The 26,563-nt window shown below is 43.7% G+C and overlaps 1 protein-coding gene across 1 annotated transcript in view; it reads right to left on the reverse strand.

Moving 5' to 3' along the window:
* Positions 1-26,563, reverse strand: part of LOC147684259 (putative cation-transporting ATPase 13A4) — a 202,679-nt gene that overhangs the window by 129,313 nt on the left and 46,803 nt on the right. The window contains exons 2-6 of the mRNA XM_086944656.1: positions 14,883-15,056; positions 11,703-11,849; positions 9,654-9,724; positions 4,075-4,155; positions 110-179 (exon numbers count right to left, since the gene is read on the reverse strand). Coding sequence (XP_086800782.1) covers positions 110-179; positions 4,075-4,155; positions 9,654-9,724; positions 11,703-11,849; positions 14,883-15,056 — 543 coding nt within the window. The remainder of the gene's footprint in view (positions 1-109; positions 180-4,074; positions 4,156-9,653; positions 9,725-11,702; positions 11,850-14,882; positions 15,057-26,563) is intronic.

Consider the following 26,563-nt stretch of genomic DNA (forward strand, 5'->3'; position numbering starts at 1 on the left):
CTGCGTAGTAGAACTCAGTGAACTCCTCCCAGGCTTTCCCTTCCACCAGTTCAAATTCCAGCTCAGAAATTACCCAGAACTCAAGTGCATTGTGAATTAAACATTGTACCTCCGTGAAAAGTAGTTTCCAGATTGGCACAACTTCAACTTCAATAACATTAGGCCCACAGATCAATTTCCTAAAAGAGATAAAAAAAAGTCTTATATTTTATTTGCTGATTCCAATTTTTGGCTAAAAAATATAGGGTGTTATATAAATGTGACATTCAAGCGTTGAAAAAAAGTTATTACAATTACAAGGCAATCAATATTCACAGTAGATTAATCTTAGAAATGAACCTGAGCATTTTACAATTTATTTTCGCAATCCAAATTTTAAACACTGACAGACTCACTTAGAGGAATCTAGAGAGGGACTTCTACAGATAAAATAATATTATATCTTATTTGCTTTTTCTAGTTATATGGCTAAAAATATATGTTATATAAATGGGATATTGAACTATTCGTTTTAAAATAGTCATTATCATTCAAATGCACTCAATACTCAAATTAATTTAATCTCATATATGAACCTGGACATTTTACAAGTTATTTTCACAATCCAATTTTACCACTGTTGAAATCACTTAGGGGCACATGCATCAACATAAGGAATTACGATTTCTAAATAGCGATTTTTAAGGAATCGCTATTTGGGAATCGCAATTCCCTATACAGGTAGGAATCGCAAAATAAATTGCAATTCCTACACATTACCTAATAGCGATTCGCAAATTGCCAATCGCTATTCGCTATTCGCTAATGTCACTCCATTCATTCCTATGGGCTTGTAGGCCCATAGGAATAAATGGGAAAGCATTTGCAATTTGCGATTACCAAATTTGTATTCGCAAATTGCAATTGCAAGGGTGCCAGGGGGCCTAGGGCCCCCCTGATGCACCCCCAAAAAGGTAAGTGTGCAGATGTGGCGCACACACATGCCCTAAGGGCTAATCACTACCTGAGCCACTGGCAGTATTTTCCTCATTTTAGGGTTATCACATAAACAAAGCGGTGCACATAGCTTCTTCCTGATGTATCACCAAGCCCTTAAGATTGGAGTGACATTCTCCCGTTCTCTGCCATGCATGCTCTTTATGTATTGCAGAGAGACCCCAGAGCCAGCCCGGCCTCACTTCACAATGACAGCAGACCCCGGCATTCTCTTCCGTGTTCGGAACTCATGCATGGTGCCGGCAAGGGTATGTCCCAGATACCTGTTTTGTCACAGCATATTTGAAAAACACAGGAAAGTAATCCTAGGAATGATGATGGTCCCTTGAGATGGAGTGGGGGGCTACCACTAACTTTGAGTTGACACAACTCATCTCCATCCTACAGCCATCCTTACTCCTACCAGATGGTGTGGAATTCATTTGTCAAACACTGGAACCCCACTCCTACATTGGGGTTCTGCTGGTGTTTGTGGGGTGGGGCGACCACCATATGAATGGGGAGTTTTTACTTTGAGACTGGGAGGTGTTACCTAATGTATGGATACTACTGCCTGGCAATGACCTATTTGCATGAAGAGTGGTTTGGGAAGCTGGAAAGCTTTGTGGCCTATATATTATCGCAAACTAATGCGCTGGCAATTTTCTGATGTGCGCAGCAGAGGCGAGGGCTGAGGACAATGGTCTAAATATTGATATTAAATTTGGATTTTATCAAAATCCTGAGCACTATAGAAGCTGTCTAGCCTTCTTGGGACTAAATCCCACATTTGTCCTTGGGGCATAATATTAACATAATCCCTTTTTAATATGTCAAATCTTTGGCAGACATATTTATTAGCTGTAAGAAGATCTGGTTCCATGAGGTGAACTCGCCCAGTTCCTTCTCTCCTCTAGATTGGTAATTCCTGGACAAATCATCGCTCTGGCTCAGATTCAGGTACATATCTGCACTAAAAACTGTCCACGGCCGATGAGCCCACAGCTGGGAGAAAACTGGGCCTAGGATGCTTCTGTTCGAGTTCAAGAAGGACATGGCCTGGCAGTCCTGGCTGGACTGTTCCCATTGGAGCAGGGTCAAGACTGATTTCCATATGGCTGGGTGAAAACTGTGGTGGCGTGGAGAGCAAAAGAACGATGGGTTGGAGTGCTGCCGCAAGCGACTGCCAGCTGTTAGAAAGATTGCAGGGTTCTTCCCATCGCCTTTGGAGTGTTTCACATCTGCACTAACTCCCTTGGAACCCCAGCCAGTCAGCATCAGGAGTTTGCTCAAGGAGGTGCCCTTTGCCATGTGATGCTTTTAACATGTACTTGCCTCCATCAGAGAACCACCATCTGATGGTTTGCAGGAAGTAAACTCTAAGCTATACACCAGCTCAGTATAATACAACAAATAAGATTATCATGGCTTGGGATTAGGGTGATGGTCTCTTTCCTCTCCTGTCTGTCCAGCCGGTGGGAAGTGACTCAAACATGGCAGCTAACCAACCCCTGACTTTAGGATTTAACCTCTCCCAGTGCCAGATTGAATTTACCCCAGTGGAAAATACCCAGAAATGTGTTATGAAGTGAAAGCCAATCATTTCATGGAAGCAGTATGGTAAACGATATCAGCATTGATCAGAATGGATAAACAACTCTTTAGATACAATTCAATGAATCTTTTGTAAAAAGGAAAATTATTTATAAATGCTTTAACAAAATTGGAATTGTTGCTCAAATCATGGAGCTGATTTACTAACGACCCAAAAGGTTAGTAGAGATTAACAAAGCCACGCAAAGGCCGATTTGCAGCGCCTTGTGTGGCCTTGAGAAAAAAAGGAGCGCTGCCTTGTGCTATCTTGCTTCCTGTGGTGTTCCATGGGCGGGGCCTGGGCGGGGCCTGGGTGGATCCTGGGCGGGGCCTGGGCGGGGCCTGGGCGAGGCCTGGGTGCAGCCTGGGCAGAGCCTGGGAGGGGCCTGGGCGGGGCCTGGGCGGAGCCTGGGAGGGGCCTGGCCGGGGCCTGGGTGGAGCCTGTGCGGGGCCTGGGCGGAGCCTGGGAGGGGCCTGGGTGGATTCTGGGCGGGGCCTGGTCGGAGCCTGGGAGGGGCCTGGGCGGAGCCTGGGAGGGGCCTGGCCGGGGCCTGGGTGGAGCCTGGGCGGGGCCTGGGCGGGGCCTGGGCGGAGCCTGGGAGGGGCCTGGGCGGATTCTGGGCAGGGCCTGGGCAGATCCTGGGTGGATCATAGGCGGGGCCTGGGCGGGGCCTGGGCGGAGCCTGGGCGTTGCTACGCACCCACCCATGGATTTTGATGCATTCTCAGATCTACTAAGGCCAGTAAACTTAGGATTGTGCCAAATTGCTTTGCGTTTCAGATCCAAGGGTAACACGGAGACATATATCTAATTCTCCTTGTTACTTCCTTTTTCTATGTGTGATGCATACTGCATTGCAAACAAAATGCCTATAAGGATTGTTTTTGTGCAGGAAGGTGACCCTTCAATCCTGCCTGTAACACAGGCGCCCTTGCAACAAGGTGCAAAGGGGCATGCGTTGGCGCTAGGTTGCCACAGCGTGTCAGTGCAAGGAAGGGGGCAGGATTTTATTCTGTACTCTGAGTTTGCTAAGCGCCAGGAAGCCTGCTAGGGGACAGTGCGCTTTACAAATAAAATAAATAAATATATAAAAATAATGTTGCCATTTCTTGGTAGATATGGCCCTTTTCTGCTCTCTCCGTTTCATGCAACGCAGCCCAGAAACTTTGCTTGCTGCCCTGCGTTGTTTGAAACCTTAGAAAATGTGCCCCTGAATCTATATGTCTAAACTCTCTCTGAGAAGGAAAAGTCCAGTGGAGATATATGTGCAGCTGGCATTAAAAACCGCAATATTAAGTGTCACTAGGAATGCTTTAAATGCACTAACTCCGATAGCCTGAATCCCCAATGGGTGCTCCTTATCCTCAGCAGTGATGTTGATCTTTCTCCTCTGTGACTGGGGTGATCATAAACATTGACAGCCCATGATCTACCACGTTATATAATGCAAGTAAGAAGAGACATATCTTCAGGGGACCGCTCACGTGTGCATCGATTCTCTTTACCTGAGGTTTCGTTCTTCAGTGCTTAGCCCAGAACCAAAGATTGAATGTATGTCTGAACAAGAGAGACTCTCCTCCAGCACACTGAAATGAGAAACAGGAACATTTCATTGACACTATCAAGAATCCCCTAAATGATAAATTGGGAGCAAAGACTCTGCGTGCCATGTAAGAACTATGACCTGGGGAGAGGTGTGGTGCCGCGGCCAGGGCGACTGACGCCGGAATCTGGGGATCACGGTTCGATCCCTGGCTCTGGCGGCAGGTTAGCCCAGCACCATGTGACTCTGGGCAATAGCTTGCTTAATCTTCCCGACGGCCCTCAGCGCCTAGAGACCCTTACGGGTGATTTTTCGCGCTTTACAAATGTGGATTATTATTGACCTCCATTGGCCATCCACAGGGAATCTGTGGACACCCTCTGTCCACCCACATCAATCCACACTGCTACCCTTACACCTCATTCGAGGGTGAGAATCAGCCCTCACCCACACCTGATCCACCCTGAAGCCCAGTCTGAACATTCACAGGTGCCTTCTCACTCCAAATGCTGCTAATGGTTTTAATGAGGCTCCATTACCTCCCCCAGTGGTCTCCTCTTAGCAGGTCATAAAACGTGCATCAGAATATGAAGGGTAAATTGGGTGGAGGGTTTGCAGCAGCCTATGTCACTGCTCTGACCTGTGAAGCCATCCAGCCCAAACATTTTGGACAAAGTTCTTGATCTGACACTCCCCTTACAATCCAATCCAACCAGATTCTTGCTAAATAGAGACTTGGCACGCAGAGTCCGACATGCATAATAACCAAACCAGTGATGGGATTACCATAAATGCACATGTTTCATTGAAAGAGGATGGTACCCTCACTCAATTAACGCTCCATGTGTCAACACTGAGGTACCTAAATTGTACTGCGGAACATTCATTGCAAAGGGACTGCAATGCTCTGGTCATTCAGTTAGTTAATCAGGTGAGTACATAAGTGGGGTGAGGTTACATCTTTCTAATTTAAGAGAATATTTAATCTGTTTTAGGAGCATAAAACCTGAGCTAACATTGTGCATGGGTGGACTGAGGCAATGGGCCTGAGTTGATCTTGACGGATGGGAAATTCCTTGACAAACGTGCCGGACCTCCCGTTCACCGCCTTACGAGTGCATTATATCCTATGTCACTTGGAATACGGCGGATGGGATATCCATGACGTTTGTGACAGAGTATCCCATCCAATAAATCAACAGAGGACCGTCACAAAAATGACTACAAAGAAAAAGGAGGGGGGGTTGGTGTTGGCAAGTAGTCTAGCACAAAGTCTAAGTTGCTTGCGAATGGAACCTTTATAGGTTGATTAGAAAGCCCTCACTCACCAACCTGGTTGGTGACATGCTTCATCATCGGGCCCCACCAGGAGTGGCCGAGTGCCACTCTGGTGTGCTGCAACGCCAGGTTACTGCGGAGCTGGTTTTTGTGAATGTGAAGTGAAGAGTGAAATATTAAAATGTCACAATTGAGTCAAAAAAATGTATTCATTTCTAGAAAGCGTGAAGCTTCACTCAGCACGCTCTTTCTCACTCAGGTCTAGTGTTCTCAATTCTGATGTAACTCTTGCATCTTTCTTGAACCATTTTAGCCATATAGGAATCATTGTATTTAAAAACATTACCTCCTAAAACATGGCATTTATAAAAAGGTAACGGCAATTCAACTTTACCACTAAAGAGGATTTTTCACCACCATTCCAAAGATAGGAAACATTATATAGTTACTCCTTTCTGATCAGGAATTACAGCTTAAATGTGTTTTAAGGAATTGCCAATGATAGCCTATGAGAGGAATTGGCCTCACAGTAGTGAAAAACAAATGTAACTGTTTGTCCCTACCAGGCCATGTAAAACTGGAAGGTACATCTCCTACCATTTAGTTACACAGCACCCTGCCCAAAGGGCACATAGTGGTACAAAAGGGGGTGGTGATGGATGGAGCATCTGAACCAATCAAACACTCACACCCAGTCAACAGATCTGGGTTTAATCCATCACCGTTCTTTAGCCCACTCTGCCACCCCAGTTCAGACATGGCCATATGCAAATCAGTTTGACCCTGTGCCTCATGGGAACAGTCCAGCCCGAACTGCCAAGCCATGCCTTCCCTGGACCGGAAACAAGCTTCCTAGGACCGGTTTCTGGCATTACAGCGGTCTTCAGCCCAGCTTGCTTGAATCCAGTGGCAAAGTGAGCAAGGGACTCACGTCTGAGCATACCCTGCCAACTTATGGCGGCCAAAAGCGGTACAAAAGGGGGTGGTGATGGACGGAGCATCTGAGCCAATCAAACACTCACACCCAGTCAACAGATCTGGCCATGTCTGAACTGGGGTGGCAGAGTGGGCTAAAGAACTGTGATGGATTAAACCTAGATCTGTTGACTGGGTGTGAGTGTTTGATTGGTTCAGATGCTCTGTCCATCACCACCCCCTTTTGTACCAAAGGGCACATAGGGCTTATCTTATAGGTGACCTAAGTGTAATAAAAAGGGATTTTAAGGCTTGGCAAGTGGTTTTAAATGCAAGTCGAAGAGGTGGTAAACTGTCCACACAGTCTTGCAATGGCAGGCATGAGGCCGATTTGAAAGGCTACTTGTGTACTTGTGTGGTTGGTGCAACCAGTGTTGCAGGCCCAATAGGATGATTTTGATTGCAGGCCCTGGGTATATGGTATACTACTTTGTAAGGGAATTATAAGTAAGCTAAATATTCAAATCAGGAATATACCAAAATCACCATATTTTAAAGGAAGAGCACATGCACTTTAGCACTGGCCTCAGCAGCACAAAGTCTCGTCTTATGCTACCTTCCTCCAAAAAAACAGCAGTAATCACTAAAAGGTTTCTCCGTTACCAAAGAGGCTGATGTAGAGGGGGGCTCTATTCAGCAAGGTCAGGATTTAATGAGATCAATATGTTCAAGACAGATGGATATTTTCTCTGGTCACAAATGGATCTAATTTGCTTTACTTCCTCTAGACTCAAGAATAGCTCCTACACCTAGGCCAAGTAACTCATGCAAACACAGGACATTGCAGGTAGGAAGTCACAAGCTGCTCCAAAAGTCCTCTCTAACTCCAGACAGGCGAAAGGACTTATACTCTATAATATTTGAGGCGCCCAGAGTCAAGGGAACTAGTGCTGGTCCTGAAACATCTAAATGCATGGATTCCCAATATCTGTGTCAAAATGGATACCTTCCAACATGTTGCTGAGATGGTACGTACAACATCTTCAGGATATTTATCATCATGTCACCATTTGGGAGGAACACCAGAAGTATCTCCAGGTCACTGAATTGTTGATTAGAGTACAGACTGCCCCACAAATATTCATGTCAAATTCATGTCAAATTGCTTCTGCACTCGGAGGGCATCAAATAATACGCATGGCTGGGTGTTCTCGTGGCTAGTCCACCTACCATCTTTTCAGTTGAAGGTGTAACATACTCAGAAAGAATGCTCCTACTGCTGCAACTGGGATTTCTAATCAATGATCAAAAATGGCATGTTAAAGCAACTCGGATCTCAGAATTTATATGTGCGATCTTCTGGATGGATACGGGTGTTCCTACCACAGAGATGGATTCTCAACCTGCCAAGAATTTAGCATCTTTCCGCTTGTATTCAAGGAGATTTGTATTTGGTTTCTCAGCCAATTCTATACCTGTTTGTAAAAAGAAAACCAGAGTGGGTCCGATGTTTGTTGCCAGTTTTTATGATTCTCTGACATGAGGATATATACTCTAGTATCTCCTTGATCCACAGATCAGTTCTGTCCATTCCCTCTTTTTCCACTGATTCCTTGGATGTTGTAGAGAATTTGAAAGCATAAGTTAGTGTTGATTCAACCCAACTGGATTCGGAGGAAATGAGTTACCCTGGTGTTAGAGTTAGTGGTGGTCCCCGTCGTGATCTTCGATGTGGCCCAGGCCCCATGCTTTCAAGATTTCAGCCTTCTCTGTTGGTTATGTTATGTTATGTTATGTTAAAACAACGTATAAAGCGCACAAATACCAACAGTTACCTCTCTGGAAACTGTGAGGTTGAGAATGGAGTGCTTGGATCTTGAATGGTCCAGTGTTCGCGCAGGATATCACCCAAAAGGAACGTGTAAAGTGGGCTGAGGTCCAGGCCTTCACGGATGCCGTGGGCTGGGTTAGTCGTCCTGCATCCTTCGGTATCGCAGACTGCGAAAAGGCTTTTTATTCCTGAATACTCCAAGTAAGGTACTGGCTCCCCCTGGGATTTTCTGATTGTGCTGAAGGCATCACAAAAACATCTATTTGAGACCTTGGATCAGATGCCCCTGGATTTACTATTTTACAATGTACATTTTTTTAGTGCTAATTAACTCTTCGGCATCTTGGTGCTTGAGTCTGCTCATCTTGTGACTTGATTTTTGTCCACAATTCTTCTAGTTTCCAACAGAGCAGAGGACTGGTCTTCTTGCTACTACTGAAGAACACACGGGTACTGCCCTGCAAGGTCTGGGTGTCGGTTCAGCTTTACAAACCATAGCAAAGCACACTTCAGGGCATGTGAAGCTCTTTTTGAGTCTTTTTGTCCCAATTAGCGTGGATTGAAACCACCTATGGCTGCTCTGAGCAGATGGGCCCTTTCACCTATTTGTTGTGCTTATGAGTCACCTGCTGTCGATTGTTCGCTGTTAGTTCAAGAGTGGTGGCTACGTCTTGGGCATCCAACCTTAGGTATTGCCTAATTGGATGCAATGGTCATCTCACCCAGCCTTCACAAACCGTCATTGCACTACAATTTATCACAAACCCTGTTCTCGCAAACCGCAATGGCAGTGCTTGGAGCAACTCAGTTAGTGGTAGATTTACAAAACATTTGTGCTCGGTTAGTGTGACGCTAGCAGAACAAAATGTTTTTTTCCTAAAATAATTTTCATAGCAAAACATGCCCTTAAAATTAACGCACAACACTGCTATGTGATACTTAGCACCAAGAGGGCGTTATATAGGTGGTACATAAGCATTCCTGTGCAACCACCCATGCCTTTTGCTGCAAAGCCCTATCTACAAACAATAGTAGACAGGGTTTAGCGCCAAAATTTAATGACATTTCGAGGGAAGCATGAAAAGGATTTTTTTTATTTCTCCTTTCTTTTCCGACTTTGCATGCGCGCTGCACTGTGCAGCAAACAATCAAACTTGGAAAAGTTTAAAAGTGTGTCTACGTATGGTATTTCATACTGGAAGGGAACCCTTCCGGTACAAAACCTATGGTAGACTCACGCAGACACCCTAGTTCTATGTCGCTAAGGTGTGTACCATGGCAGCTCAAATCTGCAACGGTGCTAGAGAGAGGGGACGAGAGAGTCATATCTCTGTAGATATGGTGCTCTCCTGCACCCTCCCTGTCATGCAACGCAGTATTTTTAGCTGCTGCGGTGCTGCGTTCCATGACTGCTTAGAAAAGCTGAGCCTCAGTCTTCACAAACCGGCACTGCACTGCAATGGATCAACTTACCCAGCCTTCACAAACCAGCACTGCACTGCAATGGATCAACTTACCCAGCCTTCACAAACCTCTTCTTGCACTGGATCCAAACAAAGGGGATTTTTTGAACCCGAATTAGTTTTACCTATAATCAACAAAGACACATACGTAGTATTAGTTAAGGCCAAGTAAAATAATCTTAGATGCCACACAAATTTATGGAAATATACAAAATCCCCAAAAATATCATAATAAAAATGATTAGTGTTGATTAATATAAAGAAAGATCTGAATTGGTTGTCATAATTACTTTGTCCAGTGCCAATGTTTTTACTTTTGTAGTTTACATCAACATTCAGACACTCTGGGCCCGATTCACAGAATTAACTTAAGACAAAATCCTAAACTTATTACTTTTGGTATTCACAGAAGTTAGGATTTTGTCTTAAGTCTGTCTTAAGAGAGACTTAAGACAGACTTAAAACAAAATCCTAACTTAAGTCTGCCTTAAGACAAAATTCTAACTTATGTGAATAACAAAAGTAGTAAGTTTAGGATTTTGTCTTAAGTTAGTTCTGTGAATCGGCCCCTCTGTAGTAAGCTTGGGGTTCACGTGTTTGCATCATAGATGTCATGTGTGCGTAGCCACGGGTAGGAGCTGCTACCCTTGATTGGTCAAGGCTACTCTGGTCTCAGGAGTCATGAAGGTAGTGAATATCCATTCTGCTCTCAGAAACTGAATAATACTCTTGAGGGCACAAGGTTGGATCTGGGAGGGGGGGAGGGGTCATTTGATCTAATCAACAGTCAAATGCTGATTGCCTCTTGGTTCTCAGTGAATGGAGATGTTGTTTTTCTCATGTTCTTTATTAGCAGAACATCAGTGGAGTAATACCAAACATAAGGAAGGAAGGAACATTTATAGAGTGCATGGTCACCCAGGGGCATCCCAGCGCTAGGGACATGCCCCAACATAAGGGACATTTCCATTAAAACTCTGGACCAACTAATCCGGAAACAAAGTCTGACCGTGATCATTTGTGTGATGTGACCTGCATCTCATATTGTGCAGCAGTTTCCTACTTCCTGCTGAAACTGCTCAGTACTTAAAAGGTAATTTAAATGTTGTACTGTGCTTCAGTTGCAGTCATATAGCGCTTACTTCCCCTGGTAAGGCGTGGAAGCGCTTTATGGCAGCAGGCTACCTTGGAACCTTGGGTTAGTGGTTCCTCCAGTGTTATTGGGTGTTACTAGTTATTGGGGTAACTCCGCAGCATCTTTTGTGGTAGATTAGATTGATAGGAGGTTGGTGTAGTCATTGGTGAGGGGGGGGTTCATGCAGATGATTGGGGGCTAGTAGCTTCCTAGGCAGGATTAGGGATTGATAAATTGAAAGGGGTTGACTTCCAGAGGAGGAGAGGTTGTGATGCTTGAAATGAGTTATGGGCAGTGTGCATAAATACATGAGTAGAGAATAAAGCAAACATGCATGTGACTTAGGGAAGGTTGTGTCAGAGGGAGGAGACTGCAGCTGCTCAGCAACCTGGGTAACTCAGAGCATCACCAGCGCCACAATGCCACCGTGGACAGGGGCAGCCGGGCCTTCCAGACAAGAAGAAGAAAGGGCTCCCTGGGGCCCCTCCTTCGTCATGCCCTTACTGCTGGACCGCCCTACCCCCCCCCCCCATGGTCCTCCATGTTTGAGGCTCTCTGGCAGGAAGCGGCTTTATTGGGAGGTCTGTGGTCGCATGAGTCCTGTTGAGACCCTGCTATGAACCCAGGCTCGCCTCCCTCCTCCGCGGGGTTGCATCCATGGAGGGGTGATGAGGGCAAACTGTGAGGATGACGTCGGAGGGAAGCTGAGCAGACCCGCCCCTCCCCCGCGGATGGTCTTGGTACTTTGAAAGCCCAGGCCAGGGAGGATGGGAGGGCATTGATAGGTGTATCATTTTGTGTCTCATTTCAGATTATCTGTAGTTAAAAAGCAGCTGCAGAGTGATAAGCCAGCCAAGGTGCCTCATTGGATGGCTCCTTAAGCTTCATCTGAATGTCGCGCAGCTGTGAGTCTGGCTGAGAGGAAGCTTTGGGTGTTGAAGTTCATGAAGCAAATGCAGAATCTTTACCTTGGAGTCTGACGTCCGCACGGCTCTAGAAATGATGGACTTTTCATCATCAGTGCCAAGAGCAGGCGGCTGGCCAATCACAGAGCTCACCCAAGTTGGCACTTTAATCCATTCCACTTCCTTTCTGGAGCACTGCTTGAACTCATCCTTATAAAAATGAAAATGTTACGATTAGTGGAAAAGCAACGTCCAGGAGCTTCCTGCGACTTTCATTAATAGACGGGGTGGCCAGAAGTACTCCTGCCAACATCTGACAATCACAGGTGTGTTCACACCTCCGTGAAGTCCATCTTTGTAGGAGTAAATCCAGGCACGCGTACCTTCTGAGGCACCCTTCTAGCAAGTGACTATTTCTTCCCTGGGAGTATGCGCCCCATTGGAGAACCCCCTTCCATAGCACCGTCCTCACCTCTCTGCATGTCTGGCAGCCTTCCTCCCCGAGCGAGGCATTTATTCCTGCCTTCGTCAGGAGTACACTTCCAATCTGTTTTGCCCTATGACAGGTTGATACAGGTAGCCAGGTGGAGTTTGTAGACTTCTTTATTGGTTCTATGTAAATATGTACATCAGCCCATATTCCAGTTGCCAGCCTTCCCTCCAGCCCCACCAGGGTCAGCCTCCCTGCGGCTCAGCCCATCTCCAACAGTCCCCACCCATCCACACTGGCACATCAACATTCCACGCATCACAGTCACACCAACATTCTATGCATCACAGTCACACCAACATTCCACGCATCACAGTCACACCAACATTCCACGCATCACAGTCACACCAACATTCCACGCATCACCGTCACATCAACATTCCACGCATCACCGTCACACCAACATTCCACGCATCACCGTCACACCAACATTCCACGCATCACAGTCACACCAACATTCCACGCATCACAGTCACACCAACATCACACCAACATTCCACGCATCACAGTCACACCAACATTCCATGCATCACAGTCACACCAACATTCCACGCATCACCGTCACACCAACATTCCACGCATCACCGTCACACCATCATTCCACGCATCACAGTCACACCAACATTCCACGCATCACAGTCACACCAACATTCCACGCATCACAGTCACACCAACATTCCACGCATCACCGTCACACCAACATTCCACGCATCACCGTCACACCAACATTCCACGCATCACCGTCACACCAACATTCCACGCATCACAGTCACACCAACATTCCGTTACCATCTCTCACTCTGGCTGAGCAGCTAGGAGGCAGTGAGCCTGGGTAACACACATGAGTAATATGAGGATATAACACAATTGTTTCCAGAGGGGGACGGTTCAGAGATGCTTTTGTGAATTTTCACAAACAGGAAACTCTGCGGGTTTGAAGAAATTCAGAGAGTACCCCTGGAACGATCCCTCTCGCCCTCTCAGCAGGTTTATTCGAACAGAACCTTTGCGTGAGCAAAACCTTTGACCTGGGCAAGCGGTGTGAACTGAAAAAGTGATTTTATACTAAGAGAAACATGCAACTTACATTCACGAGCCATGTTCACAAAGAGATAGCCCTCACATTCAAGCCCACAATATCATCTTTCCACAGAGTTCCTTTACTTTCCTTAATAGTCGTAAAGGCCTGCGCCCCCCAGGTGAAGGGGAAGATTTGTGAATTCTGAAAAAGTGTCCACCCGGGTACAGCTGTGCATCCCTGGGGGTACATCTGCTCTTTCTTGTGACTCTGTCTCTGTAAATGTTCCTGGCTTTGCTTGAGTGACATTTGAAAACACCTATAGGGTGTAAAGGGACGTATTTAAAAGCCCCTATCGCCACCCGAGCGTCACTTTTTGTAACACTTTGGTGGCATAACGGCATTCCCCATATTTACAAGGTGTGCTAAGACACTTAACGTGGCTTAGTGCCACCGTGTTAATATGCCCCTTTCTGCAACAGTCCGCTGCGGCAAAGGGGCGGGCAGTGGGCGTTGCTGCGTGTATTCCACCACAACACCCGTTGCTTTTTGAGGCTGCCCCAGGTTTACACGTCTGGGGCCGCACCAAAGTCTAACGCCAGGGAACACCTGGTCATAGAACTGTGATACGAGCATTCTGCTGCACACATAGAAAGAGAAATTTGCCAATATTGGTTGTTTATGTGCAGGAAGGTTTCCTTCCTGCACATAAAAAATTGCCCTCGCAGGGGAGCCTGAGCTGGAGATAGGCAGGCTTTTTAGCTTGTGAATATGGCACATGCCTGCATTTTAAAAATTCGGATTGCGACGTTGCCAAATTTGGCGCGTCACCACACGCCACGTTCTTTTTGTAAATATGCCCCTGTGTACCATATTCACAAAGCGATGTTAAACCACAAAACGTGGCTTAATGTGATTTTGTAAATATGGAATAGGGCATTTCGCCACTGGAACCTCAAAAAAGTGACACTTCAGTGGTGCAATCCCCTTGTAAATATTACCCTGTGTTTGCAATTTGGAGGCCTCCTTAACAATGAGGCCGCGCCACCGGAGCGTCACTTTTTGCGACGCTCCGGTGGCACAAGGGCCTGATCCATATGTAACACAGAACACTAAGCCACTTTGCAGCCTTGTAAGTATTGTTCCCCTTCACACAATTTTATGTGTTAAAGGGGCGTGCCATGGGTGTTGCAGGGGGTATTCCCACACAGCACCCATGTCTTTTTGACACTGCCCCAGATTTACAAGGAATCGGAACTCTGATGCAGCGCCGAAAAACTTACTCCTCTCAGGAAGAGGCGTAAGGGAGGCACAACAAAGAGAAATACCTTTATTTCTCCTCATTTTTCCTTTGTTTTGTGTGTTGCATTCTGCAGCACACATAGAAAGAAGAAAAAGCCTCTTGTGTGATTGTTTTTGTGCAGGAAGGTGTTCCTTCCAGCACAACGACTATCACCCCCACAACGCAGGCCTCCTTGCACCATGGCACAAGGGTGCCTGCATTGTGCGCCAACACATAGGAAGAGGACAGGAATGCGCTGGATCTGATGTACAGCGCACATGCCTGCCATTTTCTTTTGCCGTAGGGCAGTGCAGCTGGAAGGCCTGCGGCAACATTTTGTAAATAAGGCACTGAGTTTGTTTCTGACGCGGAATGAGCGCTAAGGTTGCAATCAGGGCCTTTGTTACCTCTGAGGTACAGCTCATGGTACTCTCAAAGAAGCCAGCCACTCACGGTTGTCCTCAGCAGGATGAGGTCCGCGTCCTCCAGGCGGCAGGGTACACAGGTGGCCCACACGTGCCAGTCCGGCTTCCAGTGAAAGAGCAGCGGCAGGAGTCCTAGGGAGAGGGCATAGCACAGGAGGCTCACAGCCCTCCACAGCGCATGCTCCCTGTACCCAAAGATGTCCTGAGAAAAACCAGAAAGAGAAGCTGAGCCCCATGGGAGGCAAAAACAACCAACAACAAAAAATCATGGCTTTAGTTCAATGCATGTGACGATGCAGTACGCGCAACGAAATTCATTTTATTTATTTACATGTTTACTTACCTGTATGTGGCTGTATTCTGAAGTTTACTACCCCCCACCCTGTCCCTCCCCGTCCCACGTCACTGCCTGATAGCACTCCCACCACCGGCCGCTACTGTCTCCAGTGCACATCTGGACTTGTGGAAGAGTCAGAAGAAGGACTGCTACTCTGCTTTGCTGCAAGAAGGACTTCCACTCTCCTGCCCTGCTGGGCTGCCCGTTGCCCTCCTGTCTGAGTGAGGAAGGATTGGACGTGCATCTTGAACCCAGGACTACCAGATTTTCTCCAAGGGCTAGTTTGCAGTTTTCTTGATAAGAAGCATCAAGACAGATCAGTCTTGCTCCATCTGGAACCCTGCACCTGGACTCTGCCAGCTCTGAGTCCTGACCTCCCAAGTGGTGCCCGCCAAGTCTTGGGCTCTTGGAAGTGGGTATGAAGCTTTTTTGGAACTAGCCAGGGCACAACACATCTCCAGCACTTGACTACGCATCGCATGCCTCTTGTTGATGGCATCCTCCATGACAACTTCACATGTGGTGCTACCCCAGTCCTGGGCCCCCAGAAGTGGGCTTGAAGGTGCTTTTCCAGTCCAATTATTGCATCAGCAGAACCACCACTGTGCAATGCATCACTTCCCAGGAACTCTGCATCGGAGCTTCCGTGCAACGCAGCACCTCCTGAAAACTCCACATCAGAACAGCTGTACAATACAACCCCAACTTAGGACTTCACATCGCAGGCTCATCAAAGCTGCTATCAATCAATCAAAGCATTTATATAGCGCACTACTCACCCGGAGGGTCTCAAGGCGCTAGGGGAGGGGGGGGTCCGCTACTGCTCGAACAGCCAGGTCTTGAGCTGCTTCCTGAAGGCAAGGTGGTCCTGGGTCAGGCGGAGGTGGTTCGGGAGGGAGTTCCAAGTCTTGGCGGCCAGGTAGGAGAAGGACCTTCCTCCTGTGGTGGCTCTTCGGATGCGGGGGACGGCGGCGAGGGCGTGGCCGGTCGATCGAAGAGTGTGGGAGCGTAGAAGTTGAGGCGGCTGTTGAGGTATCCTGGGCCTTGGTTGTGTAGGGCTTTGTGTGCGTGGGTGAGGAGACGGAAGGTGATTACATCCTCAATGCAGGTCTTCACATCGTAAGCCCCTCGTCGACCACAGCCCCCACTGAAAATCCAGCAGCTTCTTCGGAAATAGCCAGTGCATGACGCATCTTCGATGCAGGATCACGCATTGCAAGACCCTGTTGATTGCATCCTCCATGACAACCTCACATCACAGCTCTTCAGAACCTTCACTGCTTCTCCACACCAGGACCTCTCATCGCCTCGGTTGCGTGAAGCATCCTTAATGCTTCACAACCAGGATTTAAGGTAGTCTAATTCAGCAGGATTACTGGGTTCCTGTAGCAGTCCCATGCTCCATCGTGGTCAGGCTGAACTTTTGACTTTCTTCTGGTCATGCACGACCAGATAACCACAGTTTGAGCTTTTTGCTGTTTTTTGCTATTTTCACTAAAAAACTTGAAAACTGCATACCTCTGGTTCTAAGGACTGAATTTTTTGTCATTTTGTAAAAATAATTTTTTACATTTTACTCTATTGGTGTTTCTTTTTTTTTTTCTTGTGTTCGGTTTTACTTTATTACTCTTTGAATTGCTGTATAATAACTGTAACCGTTGCCTCTTAGGCATTACTGAGTTTGTGCCAAGCTATCCGAGGGTAGAGCACAGGATAATTTAAGGTTTGCTTGTGACTTCACCCTGACAAGGATTGTGGTTTCTGCTTAATTAGAGCTTCTCCCCTCTCAACCAATAACTCAATTTCTTACAGCCCTCTTATCTGTTTGGTGAACTTTGCAAATGGGGGCTTTTTCTATGTTGTGGCTCCAATTCCTTCGGAGCAGGGACGTAACAAAGGCCCCCCGCAGGTCCCTGCGGTGGGGGGGGTGGGGGGGGGCAGGCTTCACTACATTTGAAGGGGCCCCCTCGGCCCCACACTGAAGTGAGTGCTGAAGCACAGTCCTGAGCAATGCACATCAGGTCTGTTTAGCTTCAACCTTTCTTCCGGCAGGTAGCATCCCACACAAAAAAAGAAACAGTTTCATTTTAATAGGGCAGTTCAATGGAAGAAGCAATGCAGAAGGGGAGAGGGAGATGGTAGAACTGTGTGAATGGGGAGGGGGCACACAGAGGGACTTGGGGGAGGATGGTGGGGGGCCCACTCTGCAGTAAACAAAGGGGGCCCCCTAAGCTCTTCAGTGAGAGCTGTGGGAGAGAGGCTTGCTACTCTCTCTCAAGCAGCCTGCAGCCTGGCCCAGGACTGAAGAGAAAAAAAGTAACAAGTTAAATTGTTTCTCTTCAGTCAGAGAGCACCAAGCCTGAAAGAGGATGGGGGTGGGGCCCAGAGGGGGCATTTCCCACAGGGCACAGTCTCTGAGAGGGAGAAGACAAGGATGGGGGTGGGGGCCCCAGAGAGAGCAGGAGGCAGCACAGAGGAGAGTTGACAGGGGAAAGGATGGGGGTGGGGACCCCAGAGACAGCATTCCCCACAGGGCAGGCCACTGCTCAGGACTCTGAGAAGGGTGGGGGTCGGGGTGGGGGCCCGAGAGACAGCATTCCCCACAGGGCAGGGCACTGCTCAGAACCCTGAGAAGGGTGGGGGTGGGGGCTCCAGAGACAGCATTCACCACAGGGCAGGGCACTGCTCAGGAGTCAGACCCTGAGACGGTGGGGGCCCCTGAGACAGCATTCACCACAGGGCTGGTCACTGCTCAGGGGTCAGACATTGAGACGGTGGGGGCCCCTGAGACAGCATTCACCACAGGGCAGGGCACTGCTCAGGAGTCAGACCCTGAGAAGGGTGGGGGTGGGGGCCCCAGAGACAGCATTCACCACAGGGCAGGGCACTGCTCAAGACCCTGACAAACATGGGGCTGGGGACCTCAGAGAGAGAATTCTCCATAGGGCACAGCCTCTGAGAAGCTTTGCATGAGGCAGCACAGAGGAGAGTTGAATAGAACACGAACCGTGGGTGGGCTAACCTTGCGCAACTCCAACTTATAACAGTAAATCCTAAAGTAAGTTGCTCCAGGAAACAAGGGAAAAATGGCCACTTACGTCCCCAAGACTCCTCTGTGTGAACACAAAGAAAACAAGAAAAAAGAATTATTGTCGCCGAGCACAACAGAGCAAATAATAAATCTTAAGAGAAAACAGAAACCAAATCATATTCTTTCCATGTCATAAGTTCATTGTCAGTTCCTTTAATTTTATTTTACTTTATTTTCACAAACGTGAGATTTCCATCACACTGTCAGACTTCATACAATATTCATTGGATTCTTACAAAGTGTAGCCAGAAAAGCAAAGCCGACACGTGTTTCGACCCGGGAAAGAATCACCCAATGACTTCTTCAGGGCTACAACGAAACAGCAAAAACAAATAATGTATACAAATTAAATTGCAAACTGACTATTCTTCACCACCACCAATATTAGAAAGGAAGGGCAAACTTCAGAGCGAAGTATAAAAAAGAAGACAGGAAAAGGTTGCAAAGTCACCGATCAATCACCCAGTGTTTAAACATAATAGGTGTGTAATTAAACAAGTAATGTGACTCGTCAAGACGCATATAACCAAGGAATAAAGTGCAAAGGGAGGATAAAGACACCAGTGGAAAATAGTAACAAAGAGTGTCTGTAGCATCATTATAGTCACAAGAAAAGAACCCGTATCTCCATAGTTAACACACAATTCTAAATCGTAACTAAAAAATCGTAACTCTAATGCAAAGTAAATTCCTACTGAGGATAAACCGATCCTATCGTATTCCAGACAGACAGACATGCCAATTACTCACCATAAGAGACTCCTCACGAAGTCAGACACCACATTCCAGGTATGACCTGTCTATGGTCCAATACTTTATAAGACTAATAGAATATAAAGGAGACATAGAAATAGATCATTATGCAACCTAGATAGTTATCTATAGTAAATATAATAATACCACTCATAATACTTAGCTAAAGTCGTATTCTCTTCAAGTGGTCAGGTCTCCATCCATCATAAATACATTCAATATCTAGTGGTGAAAATTAAATCCTTAGATTTCTCGGCTTAGATATTAATTAGCCCTTACTCACCCAAAAGGGTATTTACGCAAAGACATATACACGTGAATAACTAGTCTCAGCTTTAATATCCTTATAGTATTGGCCAAATTTACGTTTGATAACAGGAGCAAAGGGAACTATAATCAAACAGGCTTCTTCATAGAGCTAATTACCCCCATGTAGTTCATAACTCCTTAATGATTCAAAGGAAATTGTATAGAAATTTCTGTAAATAGAAGATAAGAGATAAAAAGGTAAGAATACTTATCTAGTCCATATACTCATTAAAAACCATTCCACGCAAAATTAGAAGCTCTAAAATATCACCGCACTGTGTCTTTGACGCTATACGTGAAAATATTCACGAAAAAATACCCATATTAAAAATAGTCTCTTCCATAAGATCTATTGTCGTAACAATTTACACTCGATAAGAGTAGTTATCAGAACACATTTATTGCAACTCCAAAGATCCCATCATACATAGTCAGCTAGGAGCAAACTGGTCTTAAAGCAAAGTATATACTGCATCCATATTAAAATATATATGTATTCTACTTGGAGCTGAATATTATCAGTCCCATCTCAGATACTATAGTATAATATATATATTTAGCTCATATATCTAAGAATGCATGTTATCAGCATACAGGAACCAATATCACATGATTTCTCGAAGGAAATAGGCAGGTAATAGACATAGTGATGTTGTATTCACCGTTCATACAGCATATCTAGCTAGCATACATAAAAGTGCATATTATCGGTATGAAATCACTAATACGACATGGTGTTTCAAAATAGGCAAAGAGAGGACGGGTAATAGACTCAAACCACAAACGTCTAGGCATTATAACCCAGATGTAAAAAAATATGTGGCACGCTTTACGAGTAAAGCACAAATACCCGATGCATTGACTATGATATCATTACCAACCGTATAATCAAACTGTTAGTCTAATACGGCCCCTGCCTCCCAAGATAGTCTTACCTGGGAGAGTGCTCCCGTCATCATCTATTGAGTTTCTAAAGTTGTGGCGAACCGAAGCCGCCCCAAATTAGCGTTTAAATATCCGGCACCAATCAGTTAATTCCGTATCGCAATAGAAAACGGACTCAATACCACTGTCCGATCGTTATTTTTTAGGCGCCATGTTTAAATGGTACAAAATATCCTAATACACACTATGAGTTTGAAAAACAGAGTTGCAATGTTATAAATAACATTCTACTAAGAGAAGCCAGATTAAAATTCCCAATATAAAGGAGCCACAGTTATATTCTATAACTGTTTCCAACATGATGCAGCATACATCGAAAGACGCCAGCTTAATTATTTAATGGTGTCTAGATCGGAATTCCACGATGAAAGTGCCCGTTCTATATTATAGTTACTTGCTCACGCGCTCCCCAATAAGTGGTCTGCAGCTGTTCGCGAGAGACGAGCACACTCGCCAAAGAAAAATTCTCATAGAGTCGTCATGAATTCCTTATCAAAGGTTATTCGTTAACGCAAAACTCACGTAATTATACAGATAGAGGAAATAAAATAAAAATAGAGGAGACAAAGAAAGCAAAATAAAGGAGAGGGAGGGGAGGAACACCCACAGGGGCAAAGGTCCACACCAGGTGTAATTACAATCTATAGTAGGATATCAGTACATTACAAATCATCTGTCTCACATAATTAGAGAGCAGGCAAAGATATATACCACATTGCCTAAAGTTCAAATATCCATTTGTTGTTCATATTAGAAAATAACTATCCATGTTCACATGTTAGGATTAGCATTTGAAATGTATATCATTTGTGATACATATACATATGTTAGAGTATATGTTAGAGTTTATGGTCCACAATTCAGAGATCATCCTTATTAGTGAATTGAAGCCTCAATTCACAAAAAACAAACCCAACGTTTTCATCATCAAGTCATGCATAATGCACTTTACAATTGTAATTTCACATTATCAGAGAGGGGATAGGATACATAAGTGCTTCAAAAACATTCAGTCGCATGAAAAACACATATAACCTGTGTATCATATTAAAGAAAGTAATGCAGTTCCTGATCTACATTAATCCCACATTCCACAGCACGAAGCCTAAGTATCCATCTAGCTTCGCATTGCCTACGTTTATGTTCCCTATCTCCTCCCCTAGAGTCACTATATATGACTTCAATACCATGAAATTGGAATCCCAGTTTCTTCTTTTGTTCGGGACAGTTTGCTGCATGGCATCCTATCGGATATCTCTGATCCAAGTTTTTTAGGGCACGGAAGTGTCCAGTCATTCTTTCTTTTATTTGGTGAATGGTACTGCCCACATACATTTTTTTACACTTACAGACAATGACATATATTACATACTTCGTCATGCAATCTATATGTTGGTGGATTTTGAAAGTCCGCAAATCATTCCATCCAAATTCGTTGACTCCTTTCATCGCCATTCTGCACATACTGCAGTTGCCACACACAAAGGACCCAATATTCAGGTCCCTCAGCCACATACTCCTTGTTCCTGATTGCGTTGAATAACTGGGCTAATCATACTCTGAATAGTTTTGCCCCTTCTATATGTTATACTAGGGGAACTAGAGATATGTTCCAACAGTGTTTTATCTGCCATTAAAAGTGGCCAATTCCTTTTAAGTGTCATAAAAAGTTTATGGGACCACGGATGGTAACTAGACGTACTTTATTATTTTTGCTCATTTGTGATTTACTAGTGGTTTTCAAAGTGTCTTCACGTTTCAACTTAAAAGCTCTTTTTCTAGCTCGTCTTATTACCTTGCCAGAGTAGCCCCTGGTATGAAATCTTTTTTCAATATCTTCCACATTAGTCACAAAATCCTCGTCTAAGCTACAGTTTCTCCGTGCCCTCAGCATCTCCCCATGGGGAATAGCATTTATCTGACTTTTAGGGTGGGCACTGTCTGCATGCAATAAAGCATTGCATGCTGTTGTCTTTCTGTACATTCTGCTTTGTATTTTGCCCTGCAAGTTGAATAGTTCTAAGTTGAGGAAGACAATACTATTTAAGTCAGATGTCATTGTGAAAGTCATGTTACATGAGTTACTATTCATATGAGCAAAAAATTCTGATAGATCTTCATCTGTGCCCATCCAACTCAGTAAACAGTTGTCTATATAGTGACCGTAGTATAGAATAAATTCATGCCACTTCGCCCCCGATGGGCCCCAGATGTGCCCCGCCTCAAACCATCCCATAAAGAGACAGGCAAAAGACAGAGCAAATCTGGAACCCATCGCAGTACCACAGATCTGTAGGTACCAGTCATTATTAAAGAGAAATGCATTGTTCTTGGGAATAAGTCTTGACATTTCAATGATCATTTCAGAATGTTCCAATAATTCGACTGGACGACGGAAAAGGTAGTGTTTAAAGGCCTCTTATTCCTGTTCATGTAGAATATTTGTATACAATGAACAAACATCCATTGTCACAAATCACATGTCATGATCCCAAGTTAAATCGTTTAGAATGTTAAGCACATGTTTGCCATCTCTAATATAGGATGGTAAATTAGTTACATAAGTCTGTAAGAAACCGTCTAAAAATTCAGCTATCTTCTCTGTCGGTCCCCCAATTCCCGATAATATCGGTCTGCCAAGGGGCGCAACTAGATTTTTATGAATTTTTGGCAGTGTGTACAAACACGGGTAACGTGGCTTATCTGTTTTAAGGAATAGGTATTCATCATTTGTCAGGAGGCCACGGTCACGCCACCATGTAAGTTCAATATTAATTGCCCTTACTATTGCAAACATATGGTTGTTGTCAAGTTTCCTGTAACAGGACTGATTCCCAAGTTGTGACAGGATCTCAGCATCATATTTAGATTTATCCATCACAACCATGTTGCTCCCTTTATCTGCTTGTCTTACTATAAAATCAGGATCTTTAACTAGAGTGGCAATGGCATTTCGTTCTTTATATGTCAAATTACGTACTTTTGGAGTGAAGTTATGTTCAATCATGTGTTTCTCCCACTTATCTATTTCCATAATCACTGTTTTGTGGAAAAGATCAATATTATTTCCACTCGTGAGTTGTGGAGTCCAGCGTGGTTTATTCTTTAAACCGCTATCTACACTCATGTTGGTGCAATGATCTAAATCTGCAGCAACTTCCAATACATTAGTGGGAGCATCAACATCTTCATTCAATGAAAGGAACATTGTAACATTTTGTATATCATGGATTGACACATTCCCAATAATCCCCTCAGACATTTTAGGTGCAACAGGTTTTGGATTGCTTTCAAAAACTTTTTTAATTTCAGATGTCGCACACATTTATATAAATCAATTTTGATATCCGTTACATCATACAGCGTTGTTGGGCAGTAGTTCATCCCTTTTTGGAATACAACAGTTAGTTCCTTAGACAGACTCTTACCAGACAAATTAACCATCTGTATCTCTCTTGTACCATCATAAGTTATCTCCTGTTCTTGTTGTACGAGCAGGCTTGTACCCCCTTCCTCTCTTCTGTTTCTCCTCCCTCCCCTCTTTCCTCTCTTTGTTTTAGCTGTGTCTCCTGATTTGCTCTCTTTTCGGTCCCTTTGTTCCCCATTCTTATCCGCTGCACTTCCCGTAAAAAAGAATTATCTGGTAGCGCAGCAAGGGTATTAGTACTAATGCTCTCCTCCCCACGGTACACAGACAAAATATTGATTTTTAAATATCGATATACAATAATATCGAAGTTTAAATATCGATGGGACAAAATATCGAAGGTAAGTAATATCGACAGTCTTAATATCGATATTAGTATATACCTCTAAGCCCGCTCGCCCATAGTTCACCTCCCCCGCCCAATTAACCCAGGAGTAGCTACCAGCGCCAGGATACCTGCCAGGTGACAGCCGCGCTCTACAAATGTTTTAAATAATAAATAAATAAATATCGAAGTTTTAAATATCGATGTCAATAATATCGAAATAAATAACTTCGATGTTACTAATATCAATTTTTAAATAAATTTAGTGTATATATTATATTGTATTTATTATGTTTTATTATTTATTTTTAATGTAATTTAATTAAATATTGTCTTTTTCTACTGTAGCGGGTTGTGGGTTTATAGGGGAATAGGGTGGGAAGTAATTTAATTATGTTAAATTAATTATTAATTAGTAGGAATTATTAATTAATTAATTGAGAAATAATTTTTAATTAATTTTAATTAATTGATTAATTGATAAATATGTTCTGTAGCGGGTTATGGGTTTATAGGGGAATAGGGTGGGAAGTAATTAAATAATAATTAATTAATTAATATATGTTTGTACATATTTTAATTAATAATTAATTGGTAATTAATTTATATTAATTAGTTAATTAATTAATATAATGTTGTACATATTTTTAATTATTAATTAGTTGGTAATTAATATTAATTATTTAATTACATTAATTATAGTAATTTTTTATATATATAATTTTTTGTTATTCTTAATTATTTAATTGGGAAAAATAATATTAATTATTACATTAAATTAATTACAGCTAATGTGCTCATATATTTACTTTATTGTTATTGTTAATTAATAATTAATTGGTAATTAAATAATATTAATTAATTTTGGGTAAAGGAGTATTTTTAGGGTTCAGGGTCAGTTTTCCGTTTTTGGGTAAAGGGGTATTTTTAGGGTTCAGGGTCAGTTTTCAGTTTTTGGGTACAGGGGTATTTTTAGGGTTCTGGGTCAGTTTTCAGTTTTTGGGTAAAGGGATATTTTTAGGGTTCAGGGTCAGTTTTCAGTTCATGGGTAAAGGGGTATTTTTAGGGTTCAGGGTCAGTTTTCAGTTTTTGGGTAAAGGGGTATTTTTAGGGTTCAGGGTCAGTTTTCAGTTTTTGGGTAAAGGGGTATTTTTAGGGTTCAGGGTCAGTTTTCAGTTTTTGGGTAAAGGGGTATTTTTAGGGTTCAGGGTCAGTTTTCAGTTTTTGGGTAAAGGGGTATTTTTAGGGTTCAGGGTCAGTTTTGGGTTTTTGGGGTACAGGGATATTTTTAGGGTTCAGGGTCAGTTTTGGGTTTTTGGGGTACAGGCGTACAGGGTAAAAACAAAAAAATATTACATTAAATCAAATAAGTAACATTAAAAAAAAATTACATTAAATTATTAAGTGTTTTATTTATTTTAAATGTATATGTATTAGTTTTAATTTTGTTTTAATATTTTTATTTAATATTTGTAAAATTATATGTATTTTAACATTATTTTTACATTATTAATAATACATTTAAAAAAACGATATTTTTGATTCCGATATTTTTGTACTACGATATTTTTTTTCCGATATTTTTTTACTTACCTTTATGAAGATAGCATTCCGATATTTTTGATGTCGAAATTTTTGCTCCGATATTTTTGTATTTCGATATTCTGTCTGTCGATATTATGTCAGACATTCCCTCCCCACTACTAGATAAGTTGCTAGATGAACCAGCACTAGTGCAACTAGATGTAAGATTCTTATTGTCTGGTCTGGGTTGATCTTTCTTTACAATATCATCGAATTTCTTTGCAAAAGTAAATATCCTGCCATTGGCATAATCTATCTCATCCCGCCTTAATTTGCAGGCTTTTTGCTGTTTCATGTCGTCCTCAAATCTCACTAGGACTTCTTCAAGGATTGTAAAGTTTTTCTTGGTACGTTCAGCCATGTTTAGGTTACTAATTTCATTTTCAAGTATATCTACTTCTAAGGCTGTTTTTGTCACTTTGCGATCCGCATTCTCAATTAGAATATTCATCAGTCTAAAGCTGTTATCACTCAATTCTTTTTCCCAGGAATGAAGTAAGTCTGCTTCTAGGTCGTCGTAGGTGGGAAAAATGTGTGCCCGCAACCCCCTTGGCACTCTATTCAGTTTTATGTATTGTTTCAGGGTTGCGCCATCCCACCATTTTGAGATTTCAAACTTCCTCAATCTCTCCAACCGAACAAATTTAGCTTTCAAACCCTCATTAGGTTTTGGGACCCCCTGAGTGACTGCTCTATTTACAGGTAGTCCAGCAGTTAGGTTTTCAAAAAGATCCTCCGTAACCTTCTCACGATCCAGTCTAGAACTCATCTTCCGAATTTATCTTACAATTTAGTGATTGTACAATTGGCCTGCCCCAAAACCCAAATATCAAATAGTACACGAAACGTGGCTGGGTTAACATTGAGCAACGCCAACTTATAACAGTAAATCCTAAAGTAAGTTGCTCTAGGGAACAAGGGAAAAACGGCCACTTACG

This window comes from Lissotriton vulgaris, chromosome 11 (assembly GCF_964263255.1).
Source record: "Lissotriton vulgaris chromosome 11, aLisVul1.2, whole genome shotgun sequence".
NCBI lineage: Eukaryota > Metazoa > Chordata > Amphibia > Caudata > Salamandridae > Lissotriton > Lissotriton vulgaris.